Genomic DNA, 15,678 nt, shown 5'->3' with positions numbered 1-15,678 from the left:
AGTTTTGTATCTCAATTGAAAGATATATGTTGCCTTAAACTTTGTGGCAACCCTGGTTCTCTCAGGCATTTTGCCTGCACCTCTGGCCCTGCACGGAGGAGCTGTGTGGAGCAATAAAAGAACTTTAAAAACAAACAAAACTAATTTGAAGCTGTCCAAGAAATTTCTATGCATGTACTACAAATACATTAGTGGGGTTGGAAGACGGGCGTGCTCACGTATTGCCGCTATTGGTGCTTTGCATGATATGTAAGGGCAGGTGCAAGACAATATGGGGTCTCTGCCTGAAAACCACCTGAAGCCTAATGGTGCTGGAAAGCAGACGCATCCACATACAGCCCTTCTCGGCTCCTTTTTTGGCTACATGAGAGTTACGGATCGCAAAGGAGGGATCTATGCTAAAGACAGCACTGTTAACTCATATGAGACTGCTTGAGGCCCCATATTGACCACGTTAGGGCTTGGAAACTGGCGTCCTCTCATGTTTTCCCCACGGTTTCCTTGTAGAGTATTTGAGGGGAAGCGCGACATGGAATGTGCGGTATATGCGGTAAAAAAGTTGTTAAGACTAAATGGGGATGCCCATGCAAAATTCACTGAAGGTGCGATCAGTTCCTTGTACTTTACTTGGGTATATGCGACAGAAATGTGGTTTCTCTGCGTGCCCGTTTAGCCTAGGTCAGACTGTCCGCAGACAGGTACATAGATCGCAAAGTGGCAACAGTGCGACTGACCCCATGGACTGTAGAAGAACGGCTGATTGGGCGAGTTGGTGAACCATGATGGTTTTACTGACAACTGAATTTATTCGAAGAGCGAAAGAGTATATAAGTACACACACTTGTTGTACCCACATGCGCATAGTCAAAAAATGCATAAAAATGTATATCAACACAGTAAAACTCCCCCCATCACACGCACGTGGTGAAAACTGCCGACGCACTATCGATTGTGCAGCATGGTCATCTCTTTTTCTGTCAATGCGACGGACGTTTTACTAACACAAACATTTTGCTTTCGGTTAATATGGAACGCCTCGGCGATTTCTCGAGTAGTCTGGTCTTTATGAAGAAACAATATATTAGTATCAACAAAGAAAGGTACACACTCACACGCGTTACAATGTTTTGCTAAGTTTGTTTCATTCTTTTTTAAGGACTGCGCATGCTCCATCAGCCTAATGTTGATGCAACGGCCTGTCTGCCCAATATACGTACGGCCACAGGACAATGGTATTTGGTATACTACACCCATCCTACAACTAATGAAACCCCATGGCTTCCCTTCATCTTATATGCGTATACTCTTTCATTTCAGTAATGTTTATCTTCGGCATCCATGACTTTTTTTTTATGCATGAGTTTATAGATACTGTACGCATCTTTGCTGGGCCAAATAAAGCACATGCCCTGGGCTCGCAAACTCATTTAAAGTGTTCAATTAATAGTATAGGTTTATTAATGTCCCACTTTATTAGGTTGCAATAGACAGCCTAAGACTCTCCACTCTGAAACGTCCAGAACATTAACCATGACTGAGGCTAGCCTCGACGTCATCCAAGATATACATGACGACTCTATATGGCGCGAAATCACAAGACACTCTCGGACGAAGATCCCTGCACACCCCCACACCTTCCCTCCTGCGTCTATCCTATGTAGGATGAGCTGTGCTTCTGTTCAAGCTGTACAATGCCCGATAATGGGACCTCTCCTAAACGCCTAAATGTTACGCCTTGCGGTGCCGACTCGTATATGAGTAGTGAGAAAAATTGTCACCTCATTGGGTTAGCTCCTTACTGCGCCCATTTATCTACACGTTTTGACCTGCCTTGTCAGGACTTCTTCGACCATAGCATAAGCAACACAAACCTACTACCTGCAATGCATAATTCACTGCGTCGAAGCGGGTGATAGTTGCTCATATGAAACATGTGTGATAGACAAATTGTTCAGCAACGCTTATTGTCGGTCTAGTTGTTTTTGCATGTTAAAGAAGAAATTAGCGCTAATACTTGCACGAATACAGAAGAGAACACACAGAACGACTGACAAACGCGTTTCAATAGTCGTGTGTGTTCGCTTCTGTCTTCGTCGGAGTGTTAGCGCTAATTTCGTCTTTAATAAATTGTAGTGAACGTAGAGTATTTGCCTGGAATTTTTTCTTTAAAAAAACGAAAGTAATATCTACATTCGACTGAAACGTGTTTAGGAGCCACTGCAGGTTTATACATCAATTTAGGAAAGCGTGAAGTCCCACTTTGTTTATTTGAGATGATATATGTGCCGTCTGCGTGGCTGTTCGTTTTTCATAAAATTGAAAATATTTCATCCTTTAGCAGCAAAAAAGGCGTTATTCTCAAACTTATTACATGTGTTAAAACTTTTGTATAAATTTAGAGATTTAGGCCCTTGACTGGAATTGTGTAGCTACACTGTTGCTAGGGTTTTGGTGTATGAGTCCACCAGAGCCATCCAGTCAAGAGAAAGGACAAGAAAACCATGCCACCCATGAGATGGAAGAGTCCACTGTATGATCCGCTTGTGTCTCGGAACACCCCTGGGGAAAAAAAAAAAGAATACAAATTGTATGTCATAATACCCGCCCCTTTCCGTTTTATGAAACCTCAATTGCACATTACTTTCGAACGCTACATTTATTCAGCAACATATAAACGGTGAGCAAGGAGAACGATTGCTTGTAAGATTGTGCTTGAAGCTGGGAGCGAAAATTTGTCTTGAGGCATGCCGCATTTGTATCGACAAGCATGGAAATGTGAACAAAATTAAGTCAGCAAAAATTGTTATCGCCCTCATTAACGAGATAAAACAAATTTTCAGGCGAGCGTTCTATTCCCTCTGTAGCGTTTTGTCACGTGCGACGATGGTCCGGGCGAAGAAAGCGACAAGCGCCAGCTCACGCGTGGTGGCCATATTGGGTGTTTTCAAAGGTGGAACTCCAGCTGTACAAAGATTCGTTTCACCTGGTTAAGCGGGCCTGGCAAAATATATTTGTAGACACAACACACTGCTGTGTGTTTCTTCTAAGCCACAAATACCTATATTAGTGCGCCCTTGAATTATTAATTATAATGAAGTTTATGGCGCAAATGCGACAATGGCTGCGGTGCGCCAAAAAAACGGTTTTAACGTGACGTCGCGGACGGATTTCCTATTTTATTTATTTTCAGTACACCCAGCAGCGCCGAAACATTATATCAGGGGAGTGGGTACAACATTAAAGTGTCGAGCAAATAAGCAAAAGAAAATCACACGAGAGAAAGAACAAAAAAAGGGGAGGGGGGGGGTAGACAAAGGAATAATGAATTTAAAAAAGTACAAGAGGAGCAACAGTGCATTCGGTCAACAAGGATAGTTTGAAGGAACAGTAACATCACAAATCAGTGACTAGCCGTAAAAATAACCGTATTTAAGCCTAGAGTGTAATTAAAATCCCAACTTCTTTCAGAAACGTAAAGATTTGGGGATCAATCAGGAAGTGCGTTTCACTAAAAGCAACGTATGATGTAATAGGGTGTGACAAAAACGCCCTGAAAACACTTTTTTTATTTCTTCAAGCCTCATACACGAGATTAAAATGTGGCTTCCCGTTATGGAACCATCGCACCTTTAAAAGAGAGGTTTCTCATGCTTAGGCTTAGCGGTCTTGGTTAAAATCTATAAGTAGGAAGAACCCAATCAGCATAAACTAATCGTGTAGACGAGAGGCCGATAGGCAAACATTTCCAGGCATCACGTAACTGCAAACGCATTGCTGTGCTTCATATTGGCACGCCTGGAATTGCTGCGGTGTTTCGGTTGGAACGGATATGGGTTCAAATAAAAACTATAAGTCTGTCTCCTGTCTAATGCGTTAAGCACCCTGCTCGCCGATACCAGTCTCTAGGAGACTGACAGAAAATGTCTGACTCTAAGAGAAAATAAGGACCAAAAATGGTGCGCAATCCGAAACGATTCCTGCGGATTGTCGCCGGAGAGCCGTTGAAGGAACGAAGAAGACATTTGGCCAAACAAATCTGGTCACAACAGGAGCAGAGTACGCTGGAGCTGCATCTTCAAGAGTACGGCAAAATATCTTCAATGGCTCCCGACTATGTACACGCTCTAGTGGATTCTCGTTCGTATACACGCGCTCACCTATTTTTGTAACCACATTTGTGGTAAATTGGTCTTGTCTGTTTGCCACCTGCTGCCACGGCGTGCAATGCGGGGCGTAGGCCGCGTTAGAAGGCTTGCTTTGCCTTCCTCCTTTATCGGCACTTCGGTGGCATATTGTAAAATATGGCCAAATAAATGCTGCTGCTGCTACTACTACTACTTAATCATTAAAACAGTAATTTTGGTGATTGCCTCATGCACGCTCACTAGTTTGACACCCCTTGACAAACATTTTTATATTGTGGCTCGCAACAGAACACGGGGACGTGAAAGAAATAGGATGACATGATGAGATATGTTTTAATGACCAGCGGCTCTGGTGCGAGAGACCCGTCTGGAGCCCCGACTAGCGTCGTCGTCATCGTATTTCTAGCAATAAAAACAACCTTTTTAACTAGGATACAAAAAGGTGTCGAACTGGAATAAGTGAAGGTATCTAAGGAACTGTGAATTAGATGTGGATACATTGTTTTGGTACCTGTCCTTTAGAGGGGCGTTCATGAGGTTCTAATTATTGGCACGAGACACTAAACAAGGGTTCAGGACGAGCCTCAGTTCGCAATCCGAGCCAAAAGTTTCGACAAATGAAGAGTTGTTGTCTTCGTTTGGGCAGAACGATCATCAATGGGGGGCGTTGAAACGCATTTTTATAGACTTAGTTAGGCTGGCAATAGAGACTGGCAACGCGATCAGCAATGGCGAGGGGGGGGGGGGGTTGAAACACAGTTTTATAGGCTTAGTTGTTAAGCTGGTAAAATAGATGAGTTCTGTAGCATTATTGAGAGGGTAGCCGGCATCGTAATTAAGCTAAATAAGGAGCATAAGCTGAAGGTCGTACAAGCATATGCACCTACTTGTAGGTATGATGACCAGGCAGTAGAAAACTTGCAAAAGATGTAGAATTGGCAATGGGGAAAGTAAAAATACGTTATACTGTAAAGATGGGCGATTTCATTGCCAGGGTAGGTATAAGAAACTTGGAGACCACGCCGTAGGCAACTATGGCATTGGATTACGAAATACCAGGGGGAGTTGCTAGTAGAGTTTGCTAGGCGCATTAACATACGAAGCATGAATACCTTCTTCACCAAACAGAATAACCTGAAGTGGACATGGAAAAGCCCTAAGAAGGAGTCTGAAAATGAAATTCATTTCATACTGTGTTCTAACCCCGGCTTTAAGCAGGATGTAGAGGTAATCGGAAATATGCGATGCAGTGACTACAGGATGGTAAGTTCCCGATTTAAGCTGGATTTGAAGAGGGAGCGGAACAGATCAGTGAGGATTATGTCCATTAACGAATAAACGGTAAGGGGAAAGGAAGAAGAATTCAGGCTCTCACTGCAGTATAGAACTCGGTGCTAACCGAGGAAGCCAACCTTGGGAGAGAAGCAATAAATAAAAATTTCAGAGATATCCTTCTGAGTGCACAGTAGAAGTAGGCGGTATAATTTTTAGGCATGATATCGGTAAACTGTCTAAGGAGACGAAAGACTTGATTAGAAAACGCCAAGCTGTGAAAGCCTCTAACTCAATAGACCGGATGAAACTGGCAGAGGTATCAAAGCAGATCAATGGGTAAAAGGTGGACGACATATGAGAGTATACCATGGTGAAAATTGAGGTTGCTCTCAAGAATGGTCGTAGCCTGAAAGCGGTAAAGAGGAAATTAAATATATGCAAAAATCAGATGTATGGACTAAGGGGCAAGGCGGGCAGTGCCATTACTAACACTGAGAAAATAATGAAGGCAGCCGAGGAGTTCTGTACTGACCTCTACAGCAGCCATTTTATTCAGGACAATAATGAAATTGGCTGTAATGAAGAACAATCAGACATTCCGCCACTAACGAAGGATGAGGTTATAAAAGCCTTAAAAGCTATGAAGAGGGGGAAGCAGCTGAGGAGGATCAGGTAACCAGAGTATTATTGAAGGGCGGAGAAGGTTTTGTGCTAGAAATACTGGCTACCCAGTATACGCAGTGCCTGACGACATCGAAAGTACAGGAATCATGGAATAACGCTAACATTGCCTTAATTCATAACACAGGGGATACTAAGGACTTGAATATGACAGACCAATCAGCTTACTATCAATTTTTTTTCTTTTTTTTATCAATAGTTATTGCCTCAAGGCAAAAAATATCAGGTATTTACCAAGGTAGTCGCTAATAGGATCAGGACAACCTTAGACTGTAATTAATCAAAGGATCAAGCAGGAATTTGGAAAGGGTGCTCTACCATCGGTTATATCCCCACTTCAAAACAAAAGATAGAAAAATGCCCAAAATACAACCAGCCCCTACACATAGCATTCATTCTCTACGAGAAAGCATTTCATTCGGCCGAAACTTCCGCGGTCATGCAGGCAGTGTGAGAGAATTGTGTAAGTGAGCCATATGTGAAAGTACTGCAATATATCTAGAGTGGCTGAACAGCAACCATAGTTATGCATAAATAAAGTGTTAAAATTCCATTTAAGGAAAAGGTGTGAGACAAGAAAACAGGATCTCCCCAGTGCTATTTACAGCTTAGAGAGTGTGTTCAAAGGCAGTGTATTCAAAGGCAGTGTATTCAAAGGCATGAAATTAGACCAGTTAGGAATCAGGTGTGACGGAGAATATCTAAGTAATCTGCGATTAGCTGATGACATTGCCATGTGAAGTAAGTCAGGGGACCAAGTGCATTTAATTATAAATGATCTAGACAGGAGAAGCAGACTGGTAGGCCTAAATATTAATTTGCAGAAGACTCAGATAATGTTCAACAGCCTAGGAAAGAAACAGCAGTTTAAAACAGGAAGGATTGGAATTGGTAGTCGAATATGTCTGCTTAGGACAGGCAGTGACCGGAGATCCGGACCACGCAAGGGAAATAACTAGAATAAGATTGAGGAGGGAGCGCATTTGGAAAGTATTTAAACGTTATGACTAGCAGGTTGTCGGTATCGCTAACGCGGAAAGCGTGTGTAGCAGTACCATTACCTGTACTTACCTATGGGGCTGAAACGTAGAGGTTAACGAAAACGTTTCTGCTGAAGTTGAGCACAACGCAGATGGCTATGGAACGGAACATGGTAGGTGTAACTTTAAGAGATAGATCCGTTTAGAGTGGGTGTGAGAAATAACTCAAGTTACTGATATTCTAGTCGAAATTAGGAAGAAACAATGGACATGCGTTTCGAAGAGAAGATAACCGGTTGTCTCCAAGAGTAACCAATTGGATTGCAAGGAAAGGTAAAAGTAGGAGGGGGCGGCAGAAAATTAGGTAGGTGGATGAGATTAGGAAATTTGTAGAGGTCAAGTGGATGCAGCTAACATAGGACCGCATTAATTGGAAGAAAATGGAAGAAGCTTTCGCGCTGTAGTGGGTACAGTCCAGCTGATGATGATGGTGATGATGATGATGATGATAATGCTGGGTTGGTCTAATAGTATTCTTGATTTAAGGTCATGGTTCTTTTAGAAGAATGACAAAGCACGTGTTCGTCCTTCAGGAAAAGAATTGAAAGAATACTTCATTCGGTATGCAATTCTGAGCCTCGAACAGGTCTTCCTTCAATCATTGTAGTCAGATAACCTAAAGCAGGTTGGCATGGTTCACTTCATGTCGTATTATTCGGTTTGTTTGTCCTGTTTTTCTTGCGGAAAGCGTATAATAACTATTCTCTGCAGAGGTATTCTTTATCAGGACCTTCTAAGACGCATTTCTCCTTTTAAGAAAGGTGATCAGCATCGAATTTCTTTTAGGTGCTGATTCGTCATCCACCCTGCTTTGTAGTTTTTTTTTCTTCATTTTTTCGTAGTTTTTTGTAGTCCTTCATTTTCTTTTTCAGGCCACGAGATCGCCTGTTCAATATTCAGAAATTCATACCGAAAGAAAAAGTTTTCAGTCCTTGCCATTCTTCTTTCTACACCACCCTTTTCCCCCGTTCCTGGCGTTTCGTCTTCGGAAGCAAAATTGTATTTCAACTCGGACAGCCGTAATCACGCTGCCCAGACAAAGATAAATCCCCTTGTCTAAACGTTGGCTCGGCTTGCGGACTGAGGCTCCCCATTCGTCTTCAGTGTTATTTCTTACTGTGTAACCATCGTCTTTCTAGCGGTGTATCCTGAGTATCCAGCTGCAGTGTATCCAGGTGTATCCAGCCGCAGTGCTTCATTTCAAGATAGCTTACCAACCGAATGCGTTATGATGTGTCAACATTGTGTCAATGAATTTCTATATATGCCTGCTGAATGACTGTAATATTATCTAGAGATGTCGGTGGTTGATTTGCCCCTTTCATGTTTTTATTGCGAAAGCATACTACTCCCATTTTCAGCCATTTGCGTAGCCACGGTCGGTAGGCACGTTTGACCTTTAGTGATCCAGATGAGCTACTAAGTCGAGTTGTCGGGAAGCGGCGGTCGGTATACATGACGAGCCGCGGATGAGATGATGACGTCCCTTTGACGTCATACCCGCTGCGAGAGATGGGCTACTAAGTCGAGTCATCGGGTGCCGGCGGTCGGTAGGCACGGCGCGCTGAAGCTGGAGCCACGCTGCTGCCGAGTGGAGGCGCTGCTGTCACCTCCCCTCTCGCAGTTGAGAGGAGGAGGCGGAAAACAATGGGTATATAAATGCTCGCGTTTGTTCAGCTGAGGCACTCCCTATGCACCCTGATAAACAGAATGAAAAGTTGCGCCGTCACGACGAAGACAGGAAACCACAGTGGGCTACAGAGACAGATGAAGAACGGGAACAGCGTCTCGCTCGACGCCGCGCTCACGATGCAGCTAGAAGAGCGCGTTGCGCTCCTCTTTTAACGTCCTCAACCGATGAGGACTCCGAAAGGAATGTAATGGATTCTTCGAAAAGTGAAGACCTTTTGTCGAGTATTAGCCATGCGATTATTGCTTTCGCAACCTGCGGGGCTTAACTAAAGCTAAGCCCAAGCTAGTTTTTCCCTTTTCCTGTGCACGACTTGCATGCAATTCTTTAGGGCTTGCTTACAATGAGAATAGTAGTGGGGATAAGACCACCTCCTCGTAAGCTGCACCATCGCACAAAGTCCCTCTCCTCACGACTACTACAGTATTCATTAGTGCTGTCGTATGGCGAAACAATGAACTAAAATAAAATCATCAGGCTTGTTGGAGGACTAGGTGTTTCATTCTTTTGTAGAAAAATTAATTGTGCATTCGGCATAAATGTCAGGTACATGCTCGCTTTTTGACTGCTAACGATAAGCCTATAATCGACTTCACGCACCACTGCAGCAGGATGCTTACATGACACGTTATTTAGAAAGTGATAACTTATACCTCCTTCTTTTTTTGTGAACGTCATCTTAGCGCAAGAAATTGGTTAACTTATCTACGAGGCATCTCATTGCCGTTCCCGCCGGTTCTAAAGCACACAAAAAGAAAAAAAGAGAATTGGGAGAAAAATTGGATAAAGCGTAACCGATGTGATTTCGGCCCCAAATTTTGATAAGTTGGGATACCTCCATAGAATGCTCTATTAAAATCCTTGATGAGCGAGCTACATCCCACTCTGCCGTGAAGTGGTATTTAATGTCCCATCATCCCTTAAATGGTTAAACTGCTTTGCCACGGCTTGAAAACATCAATAAATAGGATTCACACAATGGGCTCTTGCCGCACGAGGCGGCCATGCTGTTGTCCGATGGCGGAACCGATCACTGTCCCATCGTTGCAGCTATTCGGGACCTATGACCCAAAAGGCTGAGCACCAGGCCGGGAAAGCTTATACGCTTTGAAAACCGGTTGGCACCCGGCGGCACCAGGGATCAAAACTGGTACCTCCCTTATTCGAGGAAGATGCTCTACCACAAAAATCATCGCTTCTGTCAAAGAGCAGAACAAAAGGGTTGCTTCAAGTATATAGGTAGGACGGAGTGATAAAAAATGAAATTGAGGAGAGGAAGGCAGGATGCATTCTAAGACAGGAAGAAATGCGCTGCAATAATAATGAAGAATGTGCCAGAAAGTTTTTTTTAAAATTTTATACCTATTTTTCAATTAAGCTTGAATGGGGGGGGGGGGGGGGCAATCGCTCTCGCGTGCATAAGACATTATCCAAGGGCACAGCAGAACAAATAGTGCATAGCAGTTTACTAAAAAAAAAACGATGTATATGTTACTTAGATGACACAGGATTATGGCCCATTAATGTATTCACTTCATCAGTCCTTTTTTACGTAACTTTCTGATGCCCGTAGAATATCGTACATAAAAAGACAATTGTAGTTGAGATGAAGATTATTATGCGGAACATTTGCACCATTGCAAAACATAAAGGAGTTTACGGTCAGACCTTTAGCACTGAATTAATGCAGAAGAGTGGGAAGCCGCCTAAATTAAAGGACAGGTCTTTAATTTGGGGTATTTCGAACACGAAACTTGCATAGACCGCGACATGTAAATTTAAATAGTGCCAAATGCGGGTAGTACATGACTGACCCCTTACCCAGCACTTCATGGCAGCAATAAGGACAAGTGCAGTGAACACAATGTGTACTGATCTGTATGCTTGATAGCAATACATTGGCCGCTATGACACGTAGATCTGGATAACATAAGTGATCACATGCCTTGCAGCAAGAACAAGTGCGCTGAATAGGAACAGTGCTGATCTGTATCCACCATAACAATGCACAGGGCACTTACTATCCAAAACGCCCCTCATAGGGGTGCGTAGCGTGGTTGGTTAAAAGTTGAATATGTTACTGCCTGATAGTGCTTCCAATCTTTACACGCATATGTAGAAATGATAAAATAGTGTCACTTTAAATGCTCACCTATAATAAGAGGTCTCAAGAAGGCTCCAACTGCGGTGAGACCTGCTACAAGGCCGTACGCCACAGGGAGGTTCCGGACTCCTACTTCAGCTGCGATAGTTTGCGACGTGGCAACCATGACGTAGCCCACTGGAAGCCCAAGCGTAACAACAAGTGCCCAGAATGAGGTGCTGCTTTGGGAGTGCGGGAGTGATGTTCCAATGACTGCCATGATGAAATAGGAAGCCGTCATGGCACTGAGGGGAGAGGCAAGGTCATAATCGGTTTTGAGAGGAATCGCGAGCCTTCCAGCTGTGTCGGTGATGGAGAAAAATGTGAGAACATGCGCAGCCTCGGCTTGGCTGATCCCAGCGTCAGAGGCGCAGTCCACCGCGACAGCTAGAAACGTGTCCAAATAAAAACAGAAGGAGAAATAGCTCAACATTTGGGCGTAGAATCGCGGCATAGCGAGCACTATTTTGGTACTACCAGCCACGGTTGTTGGAAGATCCTTTTCTACTAAATGTGGAGCTTTCAGTGGATCCTTTGCCCGAGTTTCGTTACCGCCGACAGAAGCCTCTGTGACAAGCATTCTTTCGTTTACACTTTCGTAATGGTGGTTTTTAGGGAGAAGAAGACCGTTCAAAATACCTATTGTGCTTCTTTTTATGTTCGCTTCTATGGCGCCACCGGCTTTGCTTTGGGGCGCAATGCTAACACCACCGTGAATTCTCCCAGAAAGATCTTCAAGACTTGACGCACGACGCTTTTGTGTGAAGTCCACAGAGATGTGGCAAGGCTCTCGAGATGCTGGGCCTTCTTCACAGCGTCGACAGGCTGGCAAGCAATAGTACCGCTCGTATTGTACGCCAAATGCCCACACAGGCGCACTTGAAGGCGCGTCTATTGCGCTCAACCCTGTGAACCGCACTGCACTGTCTTCATCGTTTTTGTTAATAATATCGCAAGAAATTGATTTGCCAAGAGTATATACGTAGCCATAACGCTTTTCAGTTTGGATATTTTTTGAAATTAGCTCTTTTGTTAAGCTGTAGCTTAAAGAGAGCGGGTTACAGAAATATTGGACAATGTGTGGTACAGGGAAGATCTGAGGAGTGTGACTGTTGCTAGATGGCATAGCGTACTGTTCTTCAATGCATGAGAAAGCATTTGGTACATGTTCTTTTCGCTGCTGCTTTTTTGTAGGTATGTCTCTTGCTTCGGCAATCTTTGAATTGTTGACGTACATCCACGGCGGTCTATGAAATAGCAAGCTTATGGGCACGATGTTGAGCAAAAACGCTCCAACAAGAGCGTATGTCGCTTGCAAACCGTACTTTTCCAGGCAGAGCTCAAAGACTTTTGGGAAAAAGAACGATGCTGCCGTCGCACCGGTCATGTTGATGCCGAGCGCTGTACCGCGTCTCGCGTCAAAGTACTCGTTGATGGCCACGATGACACAGGCCAGAAGGATTCCGTGTCCAGAACCTACAAAAGAGACAGCTTTCGCGCTAAGCTATTCCGTAGACACTCTTCTGATATTTCTGGCTATACATAGTACTTAATGATTTGATATACGACGTTGTAGTCGGAAAAAAGTGCAGAATTTTCGCTGACACAACAAAAGTTCTGGCCAGCCCACATGAAAGTTGTGACAAGAGAAATGTTTGTGGTAACGCCACAATTTTTTGTAATTACAAAAGAACAATACTACAAAACTACAGACTACATAAAAGTACAAAATGAACAGCAGAACTACAGGAAAGTAATATAAAACTACAGAAAATTATGTTTACGACAGAACTGCCGATTATTTGGTCGCATTTACGACACAGTTCTCTAGGACACAGTTCTCTGGGATATCCTCACAGACATATCGTCCAGCTGGCACTGTAGATTCTATTTCTGTTTTATTCTGTTTACATGCCGTTTATACACCCCCTTTTATCTGCTGCTGCCGGTCTTCAAGCGTGCTATCAATCAACAAAAATTTGTAGCGGGCGCCATTATAATGGGTCCTGGGTCTTCCTTATCTGCAATTCTATAGCTGTGATCATATGACTTGGCCGCCATTTCGCATCTGAGAGCGGCAGAGAAATGAACGAGAAACAGGCCAGTGTATGTAGTATGAGCTAATGCCCTTAAAATGAATCTTCGCAAGAGACTTAATCAGAGATGTTACTACACCTGTCGCTGCTAGGTATTGTCAAACGTGAAGCCAGCAGGATGCTTGATTCGAAGGGTTAATTGAGCAACTAAATTAAACCGGTGCTCACGGCGAATTATAATTCTTTTATTTAAATATTCCAAGCTGTGCACACTTGACTCGAGTAAATAGAAATGGTCACTACAAATGAGCCTTTTTTTTCTCTTATTTTCCGGGCCCTGGCACGCGGATTTATGAATTTCTTCAGTGCAGAAATCACAATAAGGGTTTAAAATCTGACGTTCAAATGCGCTACCCGCGGATTCACTTGATATGTTAGTTTTGATGCCTGGCATGACTTTCTAACACATCAATTATAAAGGGCCAAGAAGGAACTTTTTCAGTAATTGGGCACTGACCTTGAGGAACATCCCCCACTGATAACGTTCACCCTGATATAATAAAGTTTTGCTTATGACACTACTGATGACTCGGCCTGTCGTTACGCTCGCGCAGAAAATTCGCAAGTTCATTGTCGTGATAATGCCATTCATTTGGGTGGTGATGCGCCTTTTTAATATGATATTCAAGCGATACCGTCAACAAGCAATTTGAGCAAACCTGTTACGACACCAATGGAAACGACGAGGAAAGAAATTCCATCAGCAAATCCTGAGGCCATGCACCCAGCAGACATAAGAAGTCCACCAAGAAAAACGCATACCCGCAGTCCTAATATATGTATGAGAGGTCCAGCAACGAAACCTGCAATGAGAAAAAGAATTACCTTTTGTCAAGGTTTTTGGTACATATAACAAAAGTGCACATTATGATATAAAATTATGAAGTATTTACAAACTCTGCTACGCTGTAAAAGTTGGTATTAGTTAAATCTCTGAAAGCTTGCTTCAATGTCAAATTTTGCATGAGGTTTGGTGCGTGATTTATAGCAATGCAAGCATGCACGGTGTTCTTACCATTATACCTATTTATTAAAAAAATTAGTTACTATAAAAGTGTATCACTGCTGTCATTTTGGAAGTAATGACAGTATGCCTTTCAAGCTGAATATTATAGAAAAACCATTTCCTGACCTATTGCAAAGTGGAACGCAAGTTCACCGCACTGCTGTAAAATGATTTTCTATGGGTATGTAGCTCAGTGATTGAACATGTGGTGCTAAGCACATGAAAGAGTGCTAAACTTGTGAAAACGTCAGATATCGCATTGGCAGGGCACAGATCAGATGTGGCGAAGGCAAAAGGACGCACCAATAAATTCACCTTTTCTATTTCATATCGGCAGAACCAGCAGCTGCTGACTAGCTACAGCTCATTACACTTCGTCTTCTTCCCACGACACGATGACCGATGATGATTACGATCATTTGAAGACGTTCGCTAACAGTGCTTACAATCTTTCCCCTCCCGAACGAAAGGGACCAATTATATCTCAAGGTCGGCTGTTAAAGTGTTTCAAAGGCGACACGTGCACAATCTCGGTGCCGCGACACCGACGATCGCGAACAGGTGATGCAGGTGCGATGCGATAGTTCACAGGAGAAGTTTGTTTTCGAACCATGTACACGGTTTTAAAACGGCTCAGAAACTTTTCACGCAAACAGGAGACGCGAGCAGGTGTCCAGAGTAGCACTTCATCTCCAGGGCGGAAAGAGAAAGCGATGGGTTGTATCATACGTGTTTTTCCTGGAAGCTTGAGTTGCTTCAGTTTGAAGGAGCGCACGATCACAGCAGTGGGCGATACGAGAACCGAGCTGTTCGTAGGAAGGAGCACAGAAGGAGTGGAAGCTGAGAAGAAAGATGCTTCGAGGGAGAACGTAGGCTGGTGCCCATAAACAAGAAAAAACCGAGAGTAGGTGTTGGTTTGCTGAACGGCAGTGTTGTAGGCGAACGTAACAAAGGGGAGTAAAGAGTCCCAGTTGTTGAGCTGAGGGTGAATGCAGGTGGATAGCATATCAGGAAGGGTAGCGATGAAAGCGTTCTGTGGGGCCATTCATCTAAGGGTGGTAACGATATGTAGTTTTGTGCACCGTGCCTGAATGATGAAGCACTGCGACGACGACTGTGGAGAGGAACAACTTGGCACGATCGCTAAAGAGGAGGCGAGGGGCGCCGTGGCGAAGAAGTATGGTGTGGAGGAATAGGTTGGTGATTTCGGAAGCTGAGCCGGAAGGAAGTGCTGCGCTTCCAACGTACCGAGTGAGGAGGTCAACAGCAGTAACGACAGCGATTGCCAGCGGGAGTCAAGGGCAGGGGTCCATACAAGTCGATTCCGATGACTTCGAAAGGCGTGAAAGGACATAGGAGAGGTTGCAAGATACCGGCAGGAGGCCAACTAGAGCGCATGCGTCATTGAGAAGGAATGCAAGACGCTACATATTTCAATACTGAGGTTGAAAGGCCAGGCCAGAAGGAACAACGTTTGATGCTATCGTAGCTTTTGTGGTATCCAAGGTGACCTGCGGTGGGGCCGTCGTGAAAGCCTCGTAGAATCTGAGGACGCAGGGAAGAAGGAATTACGGCAACCCAGGTGTGGCGCAGTGAGCTGTA

At 43.9% G+C, this 15,678-nt stretch overlaps 1 protein-coding gene across 6 annotated transcripts in view; it reads right to left on the bottom strand.

The window, feature by feature from the left end:
• Nucleotides 1-846: 846 nt before the first annotated feature.
• LOC146195992 (monocarboxylate transporter 12-like) overlaps nt 847-15,678 on the bottom strand; it is a 47,260-nt gene continuing 32,428 nt past the window's right edge. For 2 of the 6 annotated variants that reach the window (XM_084597993.1, XM_084597994.1), the window contains 3 exons: nt 13,730-13,873; nt 10,984-12,450; nt 847-2,559 (listed from right to left, as the gene is read on the bottom strand). In XM_084597993.1, the coding sequence (XP_084454119.1) occupies nt 2,441-2,559; nt 10,984-12,450; nt 13,730-13,873 (1,730 nt within the window). In that variant the 3' untranslated portion in view covers nt 847-2,440. The remainder of the gene's footprint in view (nt 2,560-10,983; nt 12,451-13,729; nt 13,874-15,678) is intronic. The other 4 variants (XM_084597998.1, XM_084597997.1, XM_084597999.1 and 1 more) reach the window with 4 other exon arrangements.

The sequence above is a fragment of the Amblyomma maculatum genome, chromosome 3, assembly GCF_055883805.1.
Source record: "Amblyomma maculatum isolate TAMU_Amacu chromosome 3, ASM5588380v1, whole genome shotgun sequence".
Taxonomy (NCBI): Eukaryota; Metazoa; Arthropoda; class Arachnida; order Ixodida; family Ixodidae; genus Amblyomma; species Amblyomma maculatum.
This window is presented reverse-complemented; position numbering and strand designations above follow the sequence as displayed.